This window comes from Exophiala viscosa (genome assembly GCF_022695815.1).
Source record: "Exophiala viscosa unplaced genomic scaffold EDD37scaffold_8, whole genome shotgun sequence".
Classification (NCBI taxonomy): Eukaryota; Fungi; Ascomycota; class Eurotiomycetes; order Chaetothyriales; family Herpotrichiellaceae; genus Exophiala; species Exophiala viscosa.
Window position 1 is genome coordinate 527,605 of NW_026944360.1, and position 19,076 is coordinate 546,680.

The 19,076-nt window shown below is 52.0% G+C and overlaps 9 protein-coding genes across 9 annotated transcripts; 5 read left to right on the forward strand and 4 right to left on the reverse strand.

The window, feature by feature from the left end:
* Positions 1 to 1,009: 1,009 nt before the first annotated feature.
* Positions 1,010 to 4,855, forward strand: EDD37DRAFT_566878 (serine/threonine protein kinase; the record flags this gene model as incomplete). Its single annotated transcript, XM_062814117.1, has 2 exons — positions 1,010 to 4,574; positions 4,623 to 4,855. 2 exons carry the CDS (start codon positions 1,010 to 1,012, stop codon positions 4,853 to 4,855), a joined length of 3,798 nt encoding a protein of 1,265 aa, XP_062668341.1.
* A 444-nt stretch (positions 4,856 to 5,299) lies between these two features.
* On the forward strand, positions 5,300 to 6,405 carry EDD37DRAFT_474782 (uncharacterized protein). The gene is made up of 4 exons (XM_062813152.1): positions 5,300 to 5,537; positions 5,598 to 5,628; positions 5,712 to 6,043; positions 6,131 to 6,405. The coding sequence occupies exons 1-4, from the start codon at positions 5,458 to 5,460 to the stop codon at positions 6,255 to 6,257; spliced, it is 570 nt and encodes a 189-aa protein (XP_062668342.1). The 5' UTR covers positions 5,300 to 5,457; the 3' UTR covers positions 6,258 to 6,405.
* Positions 6,162 to 7,658, reverse strand: EDD37DRAFT_474911 (uncharacterized protein). Its single transcript, XM_062813155.1, has one exon. The coding sequence runs from the start codon at positions 7,388 to 7,390 to the stop codon at positions 6,554 to 6,556; it is 837 nt and encodes a 278-aa protein (XP_062668343.1). The 5' UTR covers positions 7,391 to 7,658; the 3' UTR covers positions 6,162 to 6,553.
* Positions 7,659 to 8,307: 649 nt separating this feature from the next.
* EDD37DRAFT_651732 (uncharacterized protein) lies at positions 8,308 to 9,529 on the forward strand (the record flags this gene model as incomplete). Its single annotated transcript, XM_062818379.1, has 2 exons — positions 8,308 to 8,487; positions 8,537 to 9,529. 2 exons carry the CDS (start codon positions 8,308 to 8,310, stop codon positions 9,527 to 9,529), a joined length of 1,173 nt encoding a protein of 390 aa, XP_062668344.1.
* A 385-nt stretch (positions 9,530 to 9,914) lies between these two features.
* EDD37DRAFT_651733 (S-adenosyl-L-methionine-dependent methyltransferase) lies at positions 9,915 to 11,261 on the reverse strand (the record flags this gene model as incomplete). Its single annotated transcript, XM_062818380.1, has 3 exons — positions 9,915 to 10,704; positions 10,748 to 10,998; positions 11,055 to 11,261. The coding sequence occupies 3 exons, from the start codon at positions 11,259 to 11,261 to the stop codon at positions 9,915 to 9,917; spliced, it is 1,248 nt and encodes a 415-aa protein (XP_062668345.1).
* A 1,153-nt stretch (positions 11,262 to 12,414) lies between these two features.
* Positions 12,415 to 13,921, forward strand: EDD37DRAFT_474771 (S-adenosyl-L-methionine-dependent methyltransferase). The gene is made up of 3 exons (XM_062813151.1): positions 12,415 to 12,664; positions 12,716 to 13,570; positions 13,619 to 13,921. The coding sequence occupies exons 1-3, from the start codon at positions 12,585 to 12,587 to the stop codon at positions 13,662 to 13,664; spliced, it is 981 nt and encodes a 326-aa protein (XP_062668346.1). The 5' UTR covers positions 12,415 to 12,584; the 3' UTR covers positions 13,665 to 13,921.
* Positions 13,771 to 14,830, reverse strand: EDD37DRAFT_474800 (uncharacterized protein). Its single transcript, XM_062813154.1, has 2 exons — positions 14,213 to 14,830; positions 13,771 to 14,159 (listed from the first exon to the last, which is right to left on the reverse strand). The coding sequence occupies exons 1-2, from the start codon at positions 14,482 to 14,484 to the stop codon at positions 13,940 to 13,942; spliced, it is 492 nt and encodes a 163-aa protein (XP_062668347.1). The 5' UTR covers positions 14,485 to 14,830; the 3' UTR covers positions 13,771 to 13,939.
* A 346-nt stretch (positions 14,831 to 15,176) lies between these two features.
* Positions 15,177 to 16,864, forward strand: EDD37DRAFT_658656 (heterokaryon incompatibility protein-domain-containing protein; the record flags this gene model as incomplete). Its single annotated transcript, XM_062818994.1, has 2 exons — positions 15,177 to 15,923; positions 16,769 to 16,864. The coding sequence occupies 2 exons, from the start codon at positions 15,177 to 15,179 to the stop codon at positions 16,862 to 16,864; spliced, it is 843 nt and encodes a 280-aa protein (XP_062668348.1).
* A 546-nt stretch (positions 16,865 to 17,410) lies between these two features.
* Positions 17,411 to 19,022, reverse strand: EDD37DRAFT_610885 (hydrolase; the record flags this gene model as incomplete). Its single annotated transcript, XM_062815250.1, has 6 exons — positions 17,411 to 17,464; positions 17,517 to 17,705; positions 17,757 to 17,819; positions 17,872 to 17,924; positions 17,978 to 18,617; positions 18,693 to 19,022. The coding sequence occupies 6 exons, from the start codon at positions 19,020 to 19,022 to the stop codon at positions 17,411 to 17,413; spliced, it is 1,329 nt and encodes a 442-aa protein (XP_062668349.1).
* Positions 19,023 to 19,076: the final 54 nt, after the last annotated feature.

Sequence of the window (19,076 nt, forward strand, 5' to 3'; positions counted from 1 at the left end):
CGCGTCAACTCAATTAGATTCCATCAAGAGAGCCTCGTAACTTGTCGCAGGCAGATTTCAAGAAGGAATTCCTGTTGCTCCAATGCTCAGCATGCTGATGAATGTATGCTGTGTACTGTAGCCAGTAAAATACCACGACCACGGGCACAGCTATGCAGTCGAGCATGGCTTCTGCAGTGCCCATACTAACAATCAGTATCACCTTTCTGGGTTGGCAGTCGTTCTCCTGATATCCCATCCTTTCGTTGCAGCTTCCTGGGTTATCCCAGTGTACCTGTCATGCGAAGCGGCAGTGATGATTGAGACTGCATTGGAGGTTCCGAGTACAGCGGTGCCTGCCATGCAAAGATGGAGGTCTATTTCACCTTCTTCGACAGAAACCGTCTCCTGAGGTAGGTCTTTCTCCTCCTCGATACCTCAAACCAGGCCGAAGCCCAGTCGTTCAGCCTTGGTTGCGTCTTAGATCGCTCTTTTTGGATTCTTGCAAGCCTTTTTGGGTTTTGGTCTCCCTTTGGACTTACCTAAAACAACATCCCCCTATGCTCAATGCGCCAGCATTCTTAAGCAATCCAATCATATCACAAAGCTGACACGAGGCATGCGGCTCTGACAACAACAAACGCGCTCGAGTTCTAGAGTGGCCCAGAATATTAGTGATCGCATCGGAGGCGAATTGGCTGTTGAGGAGGAAAAGAGCGTGGACGGCAGATTGAGTTGATCTGGTGAAAGCGTGGAAGTCATCGCACGAGGACCGGCAGAATTCGTCGAGCGGGACAACACTTCACCACCAGCACCTCACCAATTCGAGAACAGTCTTTCACTTCAATTCTTCTCACATAGCACTCCTTTCAATTCGGAATCGCAACACCCACACAAAGTCGGTGTGCGGTACAGTCCTTTCGCGGTTCGATCCAGTAAATGGTTATAACACTAACTGATCTCAAGGCATCGAATGGCGGCAGCAGGCGGTCAACGTTGATCGAGCCAGCCGCGACCGAAGGCCATCGATATGGCTACACAAGAGAGAACTTTCAGTCGGACAGTCGGGACTGCACAAGCCTACAATGCTAAATCTGAGAAGCCGCCGGTCAAGAGACATGTTCTGGGCGAGATACAACCCAGAGCACCACGAGTGCCTGGCGCAAGTCCAAGACAAAACATCGAACCTCGTTGCGGCTCCTCGCCTCGACTTCCACATCATGCATCTCTAAAACCTGAAGGCAACCTATCCGTGCGGGAAAAGGTAGCTGGCAAGGTCCCTGCGATCGAGAACAAACGGCTCTCTACCATTGCTGACGAAATGGCCGCCAACGACAAGCGCAATTCGCAAGCCTCCACAATCTCGAATTCTTCTGGCGCTGGGAAAGGGAAAAGAAAGACTCATGTTGGACCATGGCAGTTGGGCAAGACTTTGGGAAAAGGTGCTACTGGAAGAGTTCGTCTTGCAAAACACGCTTTGACCGGTCAGGTGGCTGCGGTCAAGATCGTCTCCAAGAAATCCGCCGCTTTGGTTCAGAGTGCGAGTATGGCTCGAATGGACAAGGATGATACCGCATCGATGATCGCAGCTGGCCCTCGCACAATGCCTTTTGGGATCGAACGTGAGGTCGTGATCATGAAGCTCATTGAACACCCCAACATTATCAACCTCTATGACATCTGGGAGAACCGTGGTGAGTTGTACCTCGTCCTCGAATATGTCTCCGGTGGCGAACTGTTCGACTACGTCTCAAGCAATGGAGCACTACCGGAAGGGGAAGCAGTCAGACTCTTCCGCCAGATCATTGCCGGACTCTCGTACTGCCATCGCTTCAACATCTGCCATAGAGATCTGAAGCCTGAAAACATTCTGCTTGATGCCGAACGAAACATCAAGTTAGCAGATTTTGGCATGGCAGCCCTGCAACCGGACGGGACCTGGCTGAATACTTCTTGCGGGAGTCCACACTACGCGGCACCAGAAATCATCCTTGGTCAGAAATACCGAGGAGATATGGCCGACATCTGGAGCACAGGTATCATCTTATTTGCCATGCTCAACGGCTTTCTGCCATTCGATGGTGGTACTCTACAGAACACTTTGCGTCTGGTCAAGAAAGGAGAATACTATCTGCCACCCAACCTGAGCGTCGAAGCCTCAGATCTCGTTCAGCGGATTCTGCAGAAGCGACCTGAGAAGAGAAGTAACATGGAACAAATCTGGGCACATCCGCTTTTGCGCAAGTACGAGAAATATCATGCAAGCCTGGCCGCACCAGAACCGCTCATCGGTCAAGCCCCTCCGCTAAGCGTCGAAGCGCAAACAAAACGCGTGACTAGGCGGTCCGACCTTGATGCTGAGATTTTGAGCAATCTTTCGACTCTCTGGCATGGCGAGAGAATCGTAGAGTTGACAAAAAGACTGATGAGCGAAGAGCCGAACCATGAGAAGCTGTTCTACTGGGCTCTGGTCAAATTCAGAGATGATCAACTTGAGAATTATCCTGGTGAATCCCTTCAGTACTCAGCGAGTGACTATCATCATGTCGGCAAACCAGTGCCGAAACCTACCAAGCGCCCTGCGACCAGTCGTGGTCACCATCGTCGTCATTCCCAGTTCTCGATTGTCAGCGATGATGCCAGCCATCGTGATGGGTACTACAAGAACCCAGCAACAGCAGCGAGCAAGGTCACCCAAAGCAGCTACGATCCATACCGAGCTTCTAGGACGCCTATCGCAGACAATAATGCTGAACCTGCAACAGTAGTTGTCCGCCGACATGGGGCTGCGTCTGCTGGTCGACCAGGTAGTTCAGCCGGCAGTGTCCGCAACAAAGCCTTGGAGCGGATACAAGACGAAGTTCCTGCCCTCCCAACTTTCACCTCCGAAGAGCTTGAGAGGCTCATCCAGAAAAAGCGAGCGTCATACTCTACGGCAACATCTAAGAGTTCTCTGTCCACCACAAGACGCCGAGCTGGTATACGGAAGTCCATGAGCTATAAGCGACAAGTCAGCTTCCAACATGGTCGGCAAGGTTCTTATGGTCATCCAAATCCGAATCGCCCACTGGTGCTGTACGAAAGTGGTTCCAGTGAACGTCCTTATACCCGCAGCACAAGCAATCCAAGAACCGAGACTCAGAGCACGCCAAGCCTGTCTACGCCTTCGCAGACATACCAGCCTCGAAAGTCTAGCTCAGAAATGGACATGAAGAAATCTCGGGTGTCCAATCACCATTGGAAGGATGAGACGCGCAAGGTGAGTGCCGAACTAGGCAAAATCTGTGAGGAAGCCTTCAATCGCTCCTCCATGTCAGCTAGCGAATTAAGTCCACAAGCTGCTTTGGATTCCTCGGCGACGTCAATATCTGCCCACAACTACAAAGTGCCACGGAGCATCCGGGATCGACCATTGCCCGCTACTCCGGTGCTTCAGGAGTTAATCGAACGCCGTCACAAGATCATCGAGACCTGGGGTGATGCTGATAAGGCTGTGCTGGAAGATATGCTGGCTGCTGTGGACAAACGTATTGATGCTGAGATAGACAAGCAGCGTGATGCTGACAAGCGAGCAGCGTCTGACCCCACACACAGTGGAGTCCAGGCAAGATATCACCAAAATATCTCACCTACCGACACGATGGAAGATCTGAAGCGCGATCGTGATCACAGAGTGGCGTCAGCCCCTCTGAAATTCCAAACACCTAGAGCTCGTCAGGAGAACACTATCCGCCTTGTTACTCCGGACCCGACTTCCCCTTTGGCACGAATTGAGCCGCTGAAAGTCCGCAAGAACAAGGCGATGCCGATCAACTCATTGAGAGGTGGCCCTGTCGACATGGCGAAGGCCCAGCATGAGCGTGTCGGCTACGACAAGCGCCTCTACGGCAAGACTGGTCTTGACACGATCGAGGAGAACCCGGGCTCACCAAAGAAACCATCCACCGCTCGAAAGTGGTCATGGCTTGGTAAACGCGGTTCAGGAGTGAACGACACGGCGGAGGCTGCTGCTCAGTCTAGTGAAGATGTCAAGGGCGACCTCGAATCGCATGCATCACATGTGGTTGAACCGAGCGACTCCACTAAGTCCATCACACTCTCGAGGACCAAGGACAGTGAGCCAGAATCCGGCGACGTCGAATTGAACATGGAAAACAAGAGACAATGGTTCAAGAAGATGTTTGGCAAGTCCGCCAAGGTCAAGGACGACGCACCATCCACCTTGGTGGAGCATCGCATTGTACGAGAGTTGTCCAACGAGACGGACACAAATGACGCAGTTCAAAATGTCGACGGCATCGCGGTCGATCACTCCAGGGGCGGACTTCGTAAGATTTATCCCCCAGCCACAAGCGTGGACGCAGCGGAAGCAGCAGCCGCTCTGGGTCCGATCGAGATCAGCCAGAATTGGTTCGCAAAGTTCTTCCACATCAAGCCTGCAAGCAGAGTCATTTGTCTCCAGACCAGCAAAGGCAAGGCGAGAAAGGAGCTTACCAAGATCTTGAAAGAATGGCGAAAGTATGGAATCAGAGACGTCGTTGCTGAGCGCAGAACAGGCGGTGATGTGGTACGGGCTCGTGTCGACGCCTCAAACTGTAAGATTCTCACCCGTTCGAGTGAGGATTATGCTAACATGATAGCAGATTTGCAATTGAAACCCGTGCATTTCCACGCATATCTGTATTCTGTCCTTGAACATGGTCGCAAGGCCAATTTGAGCATCATGAAATTCACCCAGGAAAAGGGAGCAGCGAGCAGCTTTTACAAGGTTGTGGATACACTCGAGGCTCTCTTGAAGGAGCGAGACCTCCTTGTCGTTGACATGCGAAGAAGGAAAGGTATTGAAAAAGGCCTGAAGGAGGCAGGTCTAGCATAAGTTGGCATGAGCGATTGGATTTTCGTGTACGAAATATTTTTGGGGACTTGGGCAGTGATCGCTTGACGTCGGGTGTACATTCCTTGAGGACGAACTATTGGAAGAGGTTGTGGTGACTAGGATACATATGATTGCCCGGTTGGAACCTGAGGCTGTGAAAGGCATAATCATCACGATCAGTACAAGAGGAGGTATGATCGACTTCTTTGCAACATCGCCTTTTGTATCGTGCTGGATAAGAGCCCAATGTTCCTGCCCCTTCAGTGGTCTTATGAATTCGGTCATGATGAGGTTGGTGGTGGAAGGGAGTACAAGTGTGGTGATGGTGTTGGTGTTGGTGTTGATGTCGAGCAGAAGGATATGCCTCGCCTAAACCTTCCACTTCTGCGTGTACCTGCCAAGGATATTTTTCGGGGAGTCAGTCCCAGGTCACTCGGCCGGCGAGCATTGGAAGCTGTTGTAGAGGGTTCGACGGAAAGCTTGCGCAACACAGAACACATTTACACTGACCAAATCTGGTTCTTCAGTGACCTCAGGGTATACGACAGAAAGCTATCCCCCCCGAAAGACCCGAACCTTCCGAACTCGGCGCGGCTGCAAACATGGGCGCCGGCCAGTCCAAGCCGGACGAATCTACCAAGCATGTTTTCGCAAGCGACACACCCATACAATTCTCACAAGAGTAGGAAGAACCCGGTCTGGACCTGTGCGCAAGATAGAACTGACGTTTATGGTCTTGCAGGCTAATCGACGCACTCGAAGCATCATCAGAAGTACGTGACCCTGACAGTCGTGGTTTTCTTTCTGGGGTATTGCGCAAGAACGACACAGACATGCTAACGTTACTACTGTGTAGACAAACTCAACACGCGCAAAGACACTAGAACTACACATTGCGCACCGCGTCGCCGCCGAACTCGAGAAACTCAAGAACCACGAATCGTCGGTATTGGAAGAGGCGAGGAAGAAGATTCTGGAGTCCTCGGACGACAAGTCTGAGTCCTCGAGTGGGAAGGGCTCATTACTATCCATCCCCTCGATATCGCCTAGCGATCTGCTGGAGAGTAAAGAAGATAAACGGAAAAAGAATGTGACGTCTACGAAAGTGCAGGAAGAGATTGAGAAGTTGAGACAGACCTTGGATTCGAGGAAGGTGTTGAAGGAGGTTCCGGGTGAGGTTGAAGCTGCGTAAGTATATCCCCGAACTCTGAGAAGAACCCTGGGAGAGCTGCAGGAGGTTTGGGCGCATGGCTGACGTGTGGTGTGTGATTACAGGAGACAAAATGTCATTTCTTGTTTGAGGGTGAAAGACCGACAACCGCTGGATTGTTGGAAGGAGGTCGAGATATTCAAACGGGCGGTGAGGGGGATGGAGGAGAGTTATGTGGCTTCTATGCTCTAATTGCCAAGCTCTGCGTTGAGGACGAATTGTATATACAGTATCGGATCTGCGAGTCGACTGGGCGGGAAAGGTGGATGCTGTTCTGCTAGCAAAGAAGGACCACGAGGGTTACCAGCGTCGAAAGCAACTCGCAAGGCCTGAGGAGAACAAGAAGAGGCCATTCTTAGCCTATCCACCTCACGCAAATGCGTAGGCCCAAGTTTGAGTGAGGCTATAAATCAAGCCCTTAAGCCTGGCGCTGGTCGAGGCTACCTGTCCAAAAGTCCTATTGGGGATCATGAGGACTGAAGCTCCTTTCAACTTCCGTCGAGTTCTTTCCTTACGATCCATGCACCGCTGGGCTTCAGTCTTCGGTAATACTGTTCGACCAGCATAACACGCTTGAAACCCCTTTTAGCGTACCAGTCCAATGCGTCTTCATTCTTCTCCCACACGTGTGCGTAGATGCAAACCGTCTCTGACGCTTTCGCAATCGAAGATGACAAGATCGTTTCCAGCAACACCGAGGCCAATCCCAGACCACGGTATGGTGACAGTAGAGCCAGAGCTTGAATGTAGATCTGGGATAGCTCTAGTCCGGAAAAGGACGCGTCGGTTCGTGGTGAGCACGGCTCCAGACGACATCGAATCCAGCCTACTGGATCTGAGGAATAGAGAACAGCCCTTGATAGCTGAGCAACGACTGGATCTGTGAGTGTTGCCGTGAAGAAGACTTCGCTATAACGGACAGGGAGGGTCGTGCTCGTTAGGCGCTGGATTGACGGTAGATGTGCCCGTTGAACCGGTAGGATGATGGCTTCTGGGAGATGTGGGACGGAGAAGATCTTGGAACATTCAGGTGCAAGACCGAAGCCGTTGGTAGTGTTGGGAGTCTGCTTTTCTGGTAGAGATGAAGTGCTGGCATCTTCAGACTGGTTGTCGCGTGCGCTTCCGATGTCCGAGGCAGTCGTGGCGGGAAGGCTCTCTTTTTCTTGCAGTTTCTGTATAATGGCGGGAGCTTTTGCCGCAACCGCAGTGCATCCTGATCCGATGGATTTTACATTCTCGGCAGCATTGACGCCGGCATGATCGCGGTCCACGACAGATGATGCTACCGGCTTGGAAAAGTATGACAAGAGACTGGCTTGAGGCATCTTCGACACGTGTCTCCTGAGTTGCTGGCCTGATCAGTCATTGCGTTGACTGAAATCCTTGTGCTCTCCTGTGACCATCGACTTCTTGTCGCTGCAAGGCTGCAAGATATTGAGGTGTGGATGTGTTTGTTAACAAGGGGTGATGGAAAGAAATCCACTTGGAAGACAGAGATGCAGGTGCGGGTGGTGCCGCCGCTAAAGCGCAGTTTATCGGCGAGCGCATGGGGTGCAGTTTAGTTAAGCCGCAAAAAAGGCACTTGGCCACCATACCAGCCTTTTTTCCGAGTGTCCCTCCGTCTTGTACATCTTGTTCACTGACGCAGCGAACATTGACATTGATACTGGCTAGTGTATGATTACCTGTCAGAGTCCAGGTCCCTAAGCTCCAGTGGCACACCTATCCCAGTACCAAGTACCGAACTGTCCGATCAGCCGAGGCCATCATACACGGTCGTCACGAGCCTCGCGGCGGTCGGCCTGCTACCAGATCCTCCTCCCTCGGTCACGAAGTTCAGAGGTCGAGTACTGTACTGCCGTTCACACGCCAAGACGAGAACATCCTTTTGCCCACGATTGAACACAGCAATGGCTGTCTCCTCAATAGTGTAGGGCTAGGTGCGGCAGGAAGTGAAGGTGGTTGAATTGCAAGGAGTCGGATTGCGTGAATACACGATTGTCCACACCATAATAGTAAGTGGATGGGTCTTCACAATGGGATGCGAACTCTGCGATTGTCCCCTGCCCATCATGGGTTTGTCAATGGCCTTGCGGATGCTCCCTGCAAAGCGCAAGCACTTGAGATATCCTTCTGCACCTTCAGCCCTCTTCATGCCCGTACAGCGACCTATCTCCCCAGTCTATGGTCTCTTGCACATCCTGCTGGTCAGGCTGCGTCTTATTTCCGACTCTTGTTCAAGATGGCACCACCACGAGCATATGCCAGCTTGTATCCAAACAGTGTTCTCGATGTCGACTTGTGGAAGCGTTTTATGGAAGTTGAAGACATCACAGCTGACGTCCCACCTCCAGTAAAGAAGTCTCCGGCAATGGCGTCCGCAGAGTCAGTCAGTCTCTCTGCCTCCGACCAGGAGCAAGCGGTATGTCAATGAGCACCTTAAGCCCACCCATGGGTACTGACATTCATAGGTCACCTACCTCATAGATCAATCCATCGAGAGCATTCTTCATGACATTCTGCTCGATATCCATCAAGAAGAGAAGATCGCTCGCATGCAAACAGCCGTTGTCGAAGTCGAACAAAACAAACCCGACGAAGCTGCCGAGGACGAGGCAGTCGAAACCGATGCTGCTATCTTGCAAGACGGGCAAGTACAGCTGAAAGGCAATCCAATGAAAACCGTCAAGCATATCAGGTGTCCCAACTGTCGGCTGCGACGGCTTCTGTATCCCAGAGTTGGTTTCAATGCTCGCCCTGTACCCGATCCAAATGAACAATATTGCAAGACCGAACCCATGATTATCATCGACAAGCATGACGTCCACGGGCAACGCAAGAAGGGTGTCAAGGTCAAGGGACAGGCCAAAGGCAAGAACAAGAAGAAGAACGAGCCTGCCTCACCAGCATCAGAAAACTCGGATCCTCTCACACCTGCTTCTGGACCGAACGAGTCCTTCGAATTCAAGGAAATCGACTTTCCGGCGGCAAAGTGCCCGAATCGTGAATCTCACCTAGGGGATCATTGGAAGTCGGTCAATGTCTTCGCCACGCATTTAAACGGAAGCTGTTACCTCAAGAAAGATCGTGCTGCCGGCAGAGAAGCAAATGCAAAAATTGGTGGCACACCTCGAGACAGTCGAGCCAATTCACCCAAACCGACCACCAACGGCGTTAAAAGAAAGGCGGACGATGACAGTCCAGGCACCACGAAGAAGAAGCAGAAGATGAGTGACATCAAGAAGGACAAGAAGGGTGCGTCGGGTCCGAGCAAGTTGAGAGAGACAGAAAATGTGGATGATCAAGGAGACGAAAGTCCTCTGAAGGATTCCGCTGGCGATACTATCCAAGTCACACCGACGAAGGCCGGGAGAGACGCCAGCATCGAGCCGAGTCTGAAGCTCAAATTGAAGGCGGGAGCAGATGGAACGGCGCGGAAGAAGCCGAGCAAGAAGAAGGCATGATTGAATTTTGTATTGATAGCACAAGAATTGGAAAAGGCATAGCAAGCGGCGTTATTCGGGGCTGGCGGCCGTCAAAACGACAATGAAAAGCCTGGACAATGGACAGCAGACAGGTTCTCAATGGAACGATCATTGATAATGATATTGGATATGAGACGTTCGACTCTAGTAAAGTCGTCTACTGGGCATATATGCATGATGTTCTCCTGGCTTCTACCACCGCTATTTCACCCATGCAAGTGTTGAAGGGCTCCCATCATACCAAGCATACCAAGTCATTATGTTGGACGGTCCCGCCCATCTCAATAAACCTGGTGAGCACGTTATAGCTGGAGCATCCCGCCTGTTCTCACGAGCTTGATGTCCACGTTCCACTTACAGGCCATCAGTCCTTCAACCTCGCTTCCACAATGTTTCCTGCCGCGCCGCCCTCCCTGCTCCGCCACACCTTGTGTAGCTTGAGTCCCGCGTCCTCCAAGATCTTACGGAAGCCGTCTTCTGTCCTTTCTTTCCCGCCCATGACCATCACACAATTGTCCATCGCAGCTGCCGGCAAATCAGCCTCGCCCACGCGTTTGGGCATGACCATATCCGCAATCAGCACTTTACTGTCTGGCTCCATAGCATCACGGACACGCGCCAGGATCTTGGTGCAATTTTCGTCGCTGTAGTCGTGCATGATGCGGCGGAAGAAATACGCTTTAGCACCCTTGATTGGTTGCGGGGTCCAGAAGTCGTGCACCATCGCCGTCACACCTTCGGGGAGGGATTTGGTTTCCTTGACGTGCGCGATTGGTTCGGGCAGATCCTGCAGGATGAATTTGTCCGCGCGGAGACTGGGGAAGTTACTTAGGATCTCGATGATGGATTGGCCCTGGCCACCGCCGAGGTCGATTAGTGTTGTCCTGTCGCCGTCGGTGTCGGGGTTGTAAAGAGCAGAAAAGTCGTAGAACCCGGTTATGGGCGCCGAGTCTTCTTGCGCCATCAATCCGAGTTGGAAGGTCTTGAAGCGCTCGGGGAATTGTGCCATGACTGCCCAGACGGGGAGGCCGTCTTGGTTGTGCCGGTGGGTGTATGGGTTGCGGAGAGGATCATCGGGTTCGTGGACGGGTGTTTCGCCTCGGTCTTTGATGTATTGATGGAAATGGAGCATTGTCGACAAGCATTCGTCGTTTCTTGGGAATTAGTAGGCATATCCTGGAGTAGATGGGGCCTTACATGAATTGGAAGAAATTGCCTGGGCCGGGACTTGGGATGTATGCGCGGGAGAACTTGGTATGGACATAGTCGTAGTCGGGCGTCTGATCAATGAAGCCTGTGCCGACAAGCAATCTGAGCATACGTTCTAGGAGCGAGTCCTGGACGTTGGTCGCTTTGGACAGGTCGGCCAGCGATATCGATCCCTCGAGCGGGATAGCCTTGAGCACGCCAAGTCCTAGCATTGTTCTCACGGCCACGATTTCAAGACCCTGTAAGGCCAAAATGTCAGTTGTGGTGTCGTTCTACAGGACATGCTCTGACCGACGTTGGTGGCGTGCTGCATGGCCATATGATTTGGTGCCATCATGAGGCGCACGATTTCTTTGGCGATATGAGTGACATTCGCCCGCGACTCGTACCCCGCTGCACCGGGACCTGGAGTGTACCCTTTTGCAGCTTCTGAGAGCTGCTCAGCCAGCTGTTGTAGCTTTGGGCCATCATCTTGGGGTGCTTTCGTTCCTGTAAGAGACATCCTGTCTATGTTACGGGTTTCAGATGCACGATGAAGAAGAAGGGATAAAGTGCCAGATGATCATGAAACCACATTGTTGCGTAGGTAGAGAGGTTAGCTTCACTTGTCTCACGTTAGTCTCACGCAGACAGGAGGGCGTGCTATGTGTACCATCCGTGGACGCATAGGATTGGATGACTTGCAGCCGTGAAGAGGGTACTTGTCAGGGAGCTGCAATTGTTAGTGGTGAGAATCCTACCTGAATCGCGCCGTGCCTGGGAACGAAGTATGCAGGTCACGATAGCATGAGACGCAGCGACCAATGACTTTACGGTGGTGTGGTGGGAGCAGCGCTTAGTTCCTCGGTAGTTGAGATACTGACAGTAAGTCAGGTAAATTAACAGGTGGGATGGTACGAGTATAAGGTAGGCAGGTGGTATTGCAGGTTGGAGTAGCAGCCGAGGTCGGTGAAGGTCACAATTCGGCACATCCTCCAGAATTGATCCTATACCCAAGTGTGTATCTTCGTCCATTATTGATACTCGAAAATCAATATATCCAAGATCAAGCCTCTGATAGGCGTCGTCGTTCTCGTATAGTCAAACCTTTACGTGAACGCTCACATCGCGATCTTAGGTGGTCCGTGGACCTGGAGAAAGGCCGCCGGCGCCGCGCATAAGCAGCGGTTTAGGCAATCCCTCCGATAGCTCCCGGTGAGGGCCCAAGCTTGGAAAGTATCGTGTCTGGGAGGCAGAAAGTATCGCATGAGGAGAACCTCTTCCGCGCTTGTGGGCAATTGATCTTGTCAGCGTCGGAAGATGCAGAACTCACCCTTTACCTCGCTTCTCACGCAAAGGGACCGACCAAGACGCGATTGCAACTTCACTCACGATATAAGAGGGAGACGTTTCCAACCGCCGAAGGTCAACGAAGGTGTCGCTCCTTGTTAAGCGATTGGATCTAGTCCACAACGCAGAGGCAGAACCTCTTCGGGGCGTCCGCATGATGCCAATCAACCCCCTGGACCACCTGGGAAACTTCGGGATCCTTTGACTAGTCCAGCGATTAGCCTGCCCAAGCGACGCGGAAGCTCACCTGAGATCAGCAATCATTCATTTCTCCAAGCCGGGACAGTGGGGCCGAAGCACGTGGCAATTAGACTGACGGAGGGGGCGATGGGCGAGCTCGGGGCATTCTCACCTCCTCCTAGACAGTCCTCTCGCGCGACGGCCTTTTCTTGATGGCCGGGCGGGCGAACGCCGTGACGCTCAACATCCTCCTCACCTCTTCGTCTTCTTCACATATTCTTTACGTGAACGTGGCCGTCGAAAATCGTCCCAGAGGATGAACGTGATGGAACCGGATGACAACTTCACAGACGAAGGCTTCGACATTGGCTCGTCGACGGCAAGTTATGTGACGAGGTCAGTAAATAGCTCACAAGGTTGTGGGGATGGGCCTTAACGTCCCTTTAGCATTGCGACCGAGATTCGTGAAGGCATCGAGGAATATGGTCGCCGATATGCCGCCTATGGAAAACATTTCTATGGCCTTCCAATCGACCAGGAAGAACAGGAACGAAATGATCTCCAGCACTCCAAATTCCTCTTCTTGTATGAAGGCCGCCTCCATCTAGCACCCGTGGTGGAAGATCCGCACCACATTCTCGACCTGGGAACTGGCAATGGGACTTGGGCGATCCAGATGGCCGATGCTTTCCCGTCGGCATCAGTAACCGGCGTCGACATAGCAGCCGTTCAACCTACATGGGTTCCGCCCAATTGCCAGTTTGAGATTATGGACGTCGAGTCGGATTGGGAGTTTCCCAAAGGTGTCTATGATTTGATTCACGCACGAGAGTTGATCTTTGCGATCCGCGACTGGCCAGCGCTCATTTCACAGGCTCGCGAGCATCTTCGACCAGGCGGGTATCTGGAGCTATCAGTCACTGTGCCAGAGATAGGGTGCGACGACGGCACATGTCCTCCAGACTCCTGTTACCGAGAAATGAGCGCGGTTCATTTCCAGATAGCCGATGCCATGGGTGTAGATGGCCGGGCTGCCAAAAAGTGGAAGGCCCAGTTGGAAAGTCAAGGTTTTGAAGATGTCCATGAGCGCATATACAAGATTCCCACGAACCGTTGGCCGAAGGACAAAAGGCTGAAGACAATCGGGGCGCTCGAAGTTGCCAACTTCCTTCAATATTCCTCTGCAGGCTTTGAGAGAGGTTCGGTGGCCTTACTTGGCAAGGATCCTGCGGAGTTGCAAGTAGTACTTGCACACGCAAGGAAGGAAGTCCTGGATCGCAACATCCATTCATATGTTTATTTGTGGGTTAAGCACTCACAAGAAGTCGTGTGATACTGATAATTCGAAAGTTACAACGTCTACGGCTGGCGGCCTCCATCATCGATTGGGGATTGACCTTCGCCGTACGGGGACCGGGACGCTGTCAGCTAGCTTGACCCGCCCGAGGCACCGAGAACATGATGCCGACCTTTACAAAACCGGGGCCTTCGCACAGCCAACACCTGCGGCTCTGAGAACATCGGAATGCCACTACCGCATTTCTGAGAACACTGTGCTTCCCTATTGGCTTGAACACCCAATTGAGCGGATCGTTTCCAACATACCAATGCTATCGATGCGACCACTAACTCAAACACCTCCAGGATCCTGTCGGATATGTCGACCTGTAATCACACGGGCTGTTTCATGGGCTGCACCGGCTGGTACATGCTGATGCCCGTCCTTTCTGTCGCTGGAAGGTTTGCTGTCATCTTGCCATCATGTGATTTGTGAGCAACCAAGTTGTTGCAATGACTGCAGGTGTGGTCCGTATCAGCGAACCAGTGGCAAGCACATGGAATCCAGAAAGTGATGATGCCGCAACAAAGACAGCAGAAGGCACCAGCAAGCCTGTTGGGTTGCGTTAGTCATGAGCTGTGAGCTCCGGCACGGGAAAGACTCACATTGTCGCACTCGAGCTGGGGTGGCTGACCTTCGTCTGTTGGCGCGTCTCGCAATGAGGACAGTCGATATATTCGGGTTGTTCCTCCAAATAGTCAAGCTTCACTACACGGTTGTGAATCTCGCGATGAACCGTCGGTTTCCGCTGGAGTTCAGGATCGGTGTTGCCTCGAAGGTATGCTGGTGGTGCTGGTGTAATACCTGCTGCGTTGCTATGATCGTCCATGGTTCGTTGAACTTCACTGGGTATATTTCTGATCACTTGCTCAATCATAAGAATGTTGAGGAATTCCTAAGGCTATCGAATTGTGTAAGCGGTCGGTGTTAAGTACACTTGATCACTCGCAACCAATACAATGACCCCATGCTCTCCAATGGGGGCCCTGCGAACGTCGCACTTGCCGTCAATTTGTATATCATGTCATTGGTTGCAGATACCATGCTGCACACCACGAACATCGAGGAATTGCGCCTCAGGGGCGGAGAACTGAAACAGCATGGGCGATTTCAAGAACACGAGGCGTTGCGGACCATGGATGCCCCAGGCCATTGACCTTGTACGTTTATAAGGCCCCCAACCTGCAGCGACAAGCCTCCTACCGGGACGGGCATTTGACGGGCTGATCCTCGTTTGCTAGCCGCAGCAAACTCAATCTCATACAGATGGCCCAAATCCAGCCCCCAAAATTAGAGCCGCGCACCGCACTTCAGACAAGGATGCTTTACCATGGCAGTAAGGCTATGCTAAAGTCTGCAAGGTCCAGATTGAGATTTATTTAACTGGTCCCTCCGGGGGAGGGAAAGTGTACGCCGATGCTTCTTTCCTCAACCAATATTGTGTGCTTCGAGTCGCTCCTGACGGCGATCCTCAGAAGGAAGTCTGCTTTCCTGGCAAGTGCACCTAAGCATACCTGCCAGTCAACTCACCGCAGTATGAACATTAGTTGGTAAATCAGCAGCTTCACCATGCCGCCCAAGTATCTCCTCAACTCAAACACTCTGCGGCTTGAGCATGGAACGAAATTGTTCATACCAAATACATCACCGAAGCAATTCGTCAAGTATGCCATCCTATCCCATCGCTGGGGAGATGAAGATCAGGAGGTCTCCTTCGATGACATCCAGCTCAATCCTTTTGGCGTGGAGGACAAATTAGGATACAAGAAGCTCGAGTATGCCTGTCGCCAAGCCAGTACCGACGGATATTCGCATATCTGGATCGATACGTGCTGCATTGACAAGAAAAGCAGTGCCGAGCTATCGGAGAGCATCAACTCCATGTACTCATGGTACGAAAATGCCGAGCAATGTTACGCATATCTGGAAGACGTGGACGAAGTGACTAAGATGGGTCAGAGTGAATGGTTTGACCGCGGCTGGACACTGCAAGAGCTCATTGCGCCAAAAGTCGTTGTATTCTTTTCCAAGTCATGGTTCCGGCTTGGTGAAAGAGCAGACCTGAGTGAAACACTGTCCGACATCACAAAAATCGACGTTGGAGTCCTTGCTGGGACAGAAAAGGTGGATTCCGTCTGCGTGGCCCGTCGCATGTCGTGGGCTTCGAAACGAGTGACGTCGAGACCAGAGGACATCGCGTACTGCTTGATGGGCATCTTCAATGTCAACATGTCAATGCTATACGGAGAAGGCGAGAGGGCGTTCATCAGGCTGCAAGAAGAAATCATGAAAGATTCCGATGACGAGTCCATCTTCGTCTGGCGAGACAAGGATGCTTCCCGCAACACCTTGACAGGCCTATTGGCGGCTCATCCGAAAATGTTCGAGGGTTCGAGAGGGTACACAGCCTACTACGGATGGTGGGAACCTCGGTCGGCGTACTCCAAGACGAATCACGGCCTGGAAATATCTCTGCCGCTTCTCCGAATTGAAGATGATATCTACGTTGCAGCTCTCAATTGTCCGATGCCAGATACACATACTGGATTTGTCGGAATATATCTGAAACGCCTCAACACGGAGCTCGACCTGAGACTCAAACAACAATACGCCCGGACTATGGTCAGTGAGTTCTATCATTCCGACCAGATTAATGAAAGAGGTCAGGTTTCAACCTTCTTCGTGCGAAAACCGAACAATGAGTCGGCAAGTAACGGCCTATATCCAAACCAGATCCTACAGCTTGGCAAAGGACCTACAGCTGCCGATGGCTTCACACTCATCCATACATCTGGCTCATTCTCGAGGTTGCCGCCATTGGTAATCTCTGGCCGGGAGTGGATTCCCCTTAGAGTCGGGTCCACTTTCAAAGTCGACGGCTATGAGGCACGAGGCAAAATCGTGGGCGCCCTGGTCTTCCAGAGACGGGATAATTCACGTTTCACAGTTCTCCTAGCGTCTCTCCCAGGCAGAGGCCAGTTCGGGTTCTGTGTACATGAACATGAGTGGTTATATACCGATGTCACCACCCTTGCTGGGGTCTATCCAGGTGGAACAGAGATGGAATCAGAGTTTGAGATTGTTCACTGCAAGGTCAACGCGAGGGCTAAGAATGGTGTCAAGTACTATATCGTCGACCTCGGCATCAAGGCGATATACAGACCGCCACCGATCATTTGCCTGAGCGACATACCCGGTGGGCAAACTCTCAAATTGCCGGACCTCCACCGAAACCCAAACAAAACAGTGATCGGTAAGCTACTTGCGCCATTCAACAGTCGAATCCGCGCTTGATGTGTACGAACAAGAGAAAGTGGCGCACAGCAGTATGGCTTGTCTGCTGGACATGGCATGATAGACGAGGATGCAAACCATCCGCATCACAACACCCTGTTGCAGGGCAAGAATGACCACGCGCGTTGGCACTACGGAAACGTGCGAACATGTCAATGCTTGAACAGAAAGAGTGGCACAACCTGTTCACCGGTCAGAGGAATGGGAACCGAACGTCTCTACAACATGCGATGCAGGGAGCCTATGAAATAGGAGAAGGTCAGACTACGCGTGTTGCTGGGGCGGCTAGTTCCTCAATTGAAGTTCATGTGTTGCTATCATGAGGCTGAAAGAGTACATCCGCGAGTCACGGTACATTTACAACACCTCTGTCGCCGATTTTGAAATCCCTCGTCGAACTTTCAAGGTTGATGCTCCTGAGAGCATGGGCTCGCCTTACACATTCACATGCCACCACTCAGTATTCACTTCCCTAGGAGCAACACTGTGGTGCAGGCTCAACTTGCCATTCAAGACGAGCGTGTCTTCTGGATCCACTCAACGGCGTCGAGGAAATATGGAATCTAGACCGCAAAGTCAACATCATGATATCAAACACCAGAATCAAGGACTCACGAATTTCTGGGGATCCTCCGTAGCCGGGAAATGACCAAGTCCTTTCATGGCCTTGAAATTGGCGCCCTTGATCTTGTCTGCGGTTGCTTTACTCATGGCCGGTGTGGTACTCCAGTCATACTCGCCAGTAAGGAAGTAGATGGGACACTTCTTCACATCAATACTCGCCACTCGATCTCTAGCGTCGAACTGCAAAATGGTCAAAAGCATGTCTTTCTGGAGGCAAGCAAGGGAACTTACCCCGCCAAAGTAAAAGTCGAGATCACCGTGGAAAATGCCATAAGCTTGGCCGGAGTACATGTGCTGGGAAAAATGTTAGCGTCTGAGCAGATCACCGTTAAAGGTATCTGCTTACCCAAATCAATTGCTTATTGACATAGGGACTTTTTGGAGCCATCATGCCGTAAACTGGAAATTGTCAGCCTCCTTGTTCGGGTGCTCAATGAGGATCTTCGACTCACTCCAATCAGGATTGAACAACGACTGGTTAACCACAGGCGACTTGTCATTGAATTGCCGGTCCATGGTCAAATAGTCACAACCCTGCAAAGGAATCGTGCCACCGGCTCCGACCTCGTCGGCACGGATCGCGACCGCAACGCAAACCTGTCCGGCCATCGACGCGCCACAAACGATCGGCTTATTGAGCTTCAATGCCTTGATGACCTCCCTAATCGTTCCTACATACGCATCCTCGTTGTTGGTGTGGTTACCAGGAATATGGTTACTTCCCGGAAAACTGCGACCATGAGCCGGCAAATCGAACGCGATCATAGTGCACTTCTCGCGTGTGCGCTTGTCATTCATAACGCCATGATACTGTCTGCTGTCGCTACCCGCGGTGTGCAAGAAGACAACCTGTTGCGGTCCATCGCCGGATTTCTCGTAGAAGATCTTCGTGCGGCCCCAGACCGGAGTGTCGACGTAGATGTACCTGCCGATGATGTGATCTTCGTCGGTCTCAGGGTTGGTGTCTTCCTTGGTGGGCCCGTTCTGGCCTTGTCTCAGCAACTCCAAGAGGCGAGTGGCAAGGTGTCCGTACTGGGCGAATTTGGTGTTGTTGCCGTGTACTCCGACGCCTTCTTGCTTGATGTTCATTCCCTGGGACGCCTTGCGTCAGAGAGACACCCACCACGGCAAGCAGCTTTATGTTTTCATGGTATGGAGGAGACTTACCTGCAAGCCAACGAAACTAGTATACGGCGCCACGGGGTCGGCGTCGAAGAATTTATCCCATTGTTCAGGCTGTGCTCGCAGGACGAAATCTGCTTTACTCGCTGGACCGCTCGTCGCGCTGCTCTTGGCTCCAGCGTCGACAGTGACCAAAATAGCCTCGTCGCTGCCTGTCGATTGCACGCCCATTGTGACGGGCTCGACGATAGCATTGGTGTCGACGAACGCCTGCCATTGTTTATCGCTGTTCAAAGCTTTGCTGAGACCCGAAACGGCCTTGGACATTGCCTTGGGCAAGTCCGTGTAGGCATGTGCTGTTCCATTCGTAGACATTGTCTCTGGCTCTCGTCGTGTGTGCAACTTCTGATGAGGAGATACAATGCAAAC

Excerpts from the sequence above, each read along its gene's own strand:
- EDD37DRAFT_474782 (XM_062813152.1), top strand. The coding sequence starts at position 5,458 with ATGGGCGCCGGCCAGTCCAAGCCGGACGAATCTACCAAGCATGTTTTC. Across the intron at positions 5,538-5,597 it reads CCCATACAATTCTCACAAGA|GCTAATCGACGCACTCGAAG; the intron begins GTAGGAAGAACC and ends ATGGTCTTGCAG. Across the intron at positions 6,044-6,130 it reads CCGGGTGAGGTTGAAGCTGC|GAGACAAAATGTCATTTCTT; the intron begins GTAAGTATATCC and ends GTGTGATTACAG.
- EDD37DRAFT_474911 (XM_062813155.1), bottom strand. The coding sequence starts at position 7,390 with ATGCCTCAAGCCAGTCTCTTGTCATACTTTTCCAAGCCGGTAGCATCA.
- EDD37DRAFT_474771 (XM_062813151.1), top strand. The coding sequence starts at position 12,585 with ATGAACGTGATGGAACCGGATGACAACTTCACAGACGAAGGCTTCGAC. Across the intron at positions 12,665-12,715 it reads ACGGCAAGTTATGTGACGAG|CATTGCGACCGAGATTCGTG; the intron begins GTCAGTAAATAG and ends ACGTCCCTTTAG. Across the intron at positions 13,571-13,618 it reads ATCCATTCATATGTTTATTT|TTACAACGTCTACGGCTGGC; the intron begins GTGGGTTAAGCA and ends ATAATTCGAAAG.
- EDD37DRAFT_474800 (XM_062813154.1), bottom strand. The coding sequence starts at position 14,484 with ATGATTGAGCAAGTGATCAGAAATATACCCAGTGAAGTTCAACGAACC. Across the intron at positions 14,160-14,212 it reads CCCAGCTCGAGTGCGACAAT|GCTTGCTGGTGCCTTCTGCT; the intron begins GTGAGTCTTTCC and ends GCAACCCAACAG.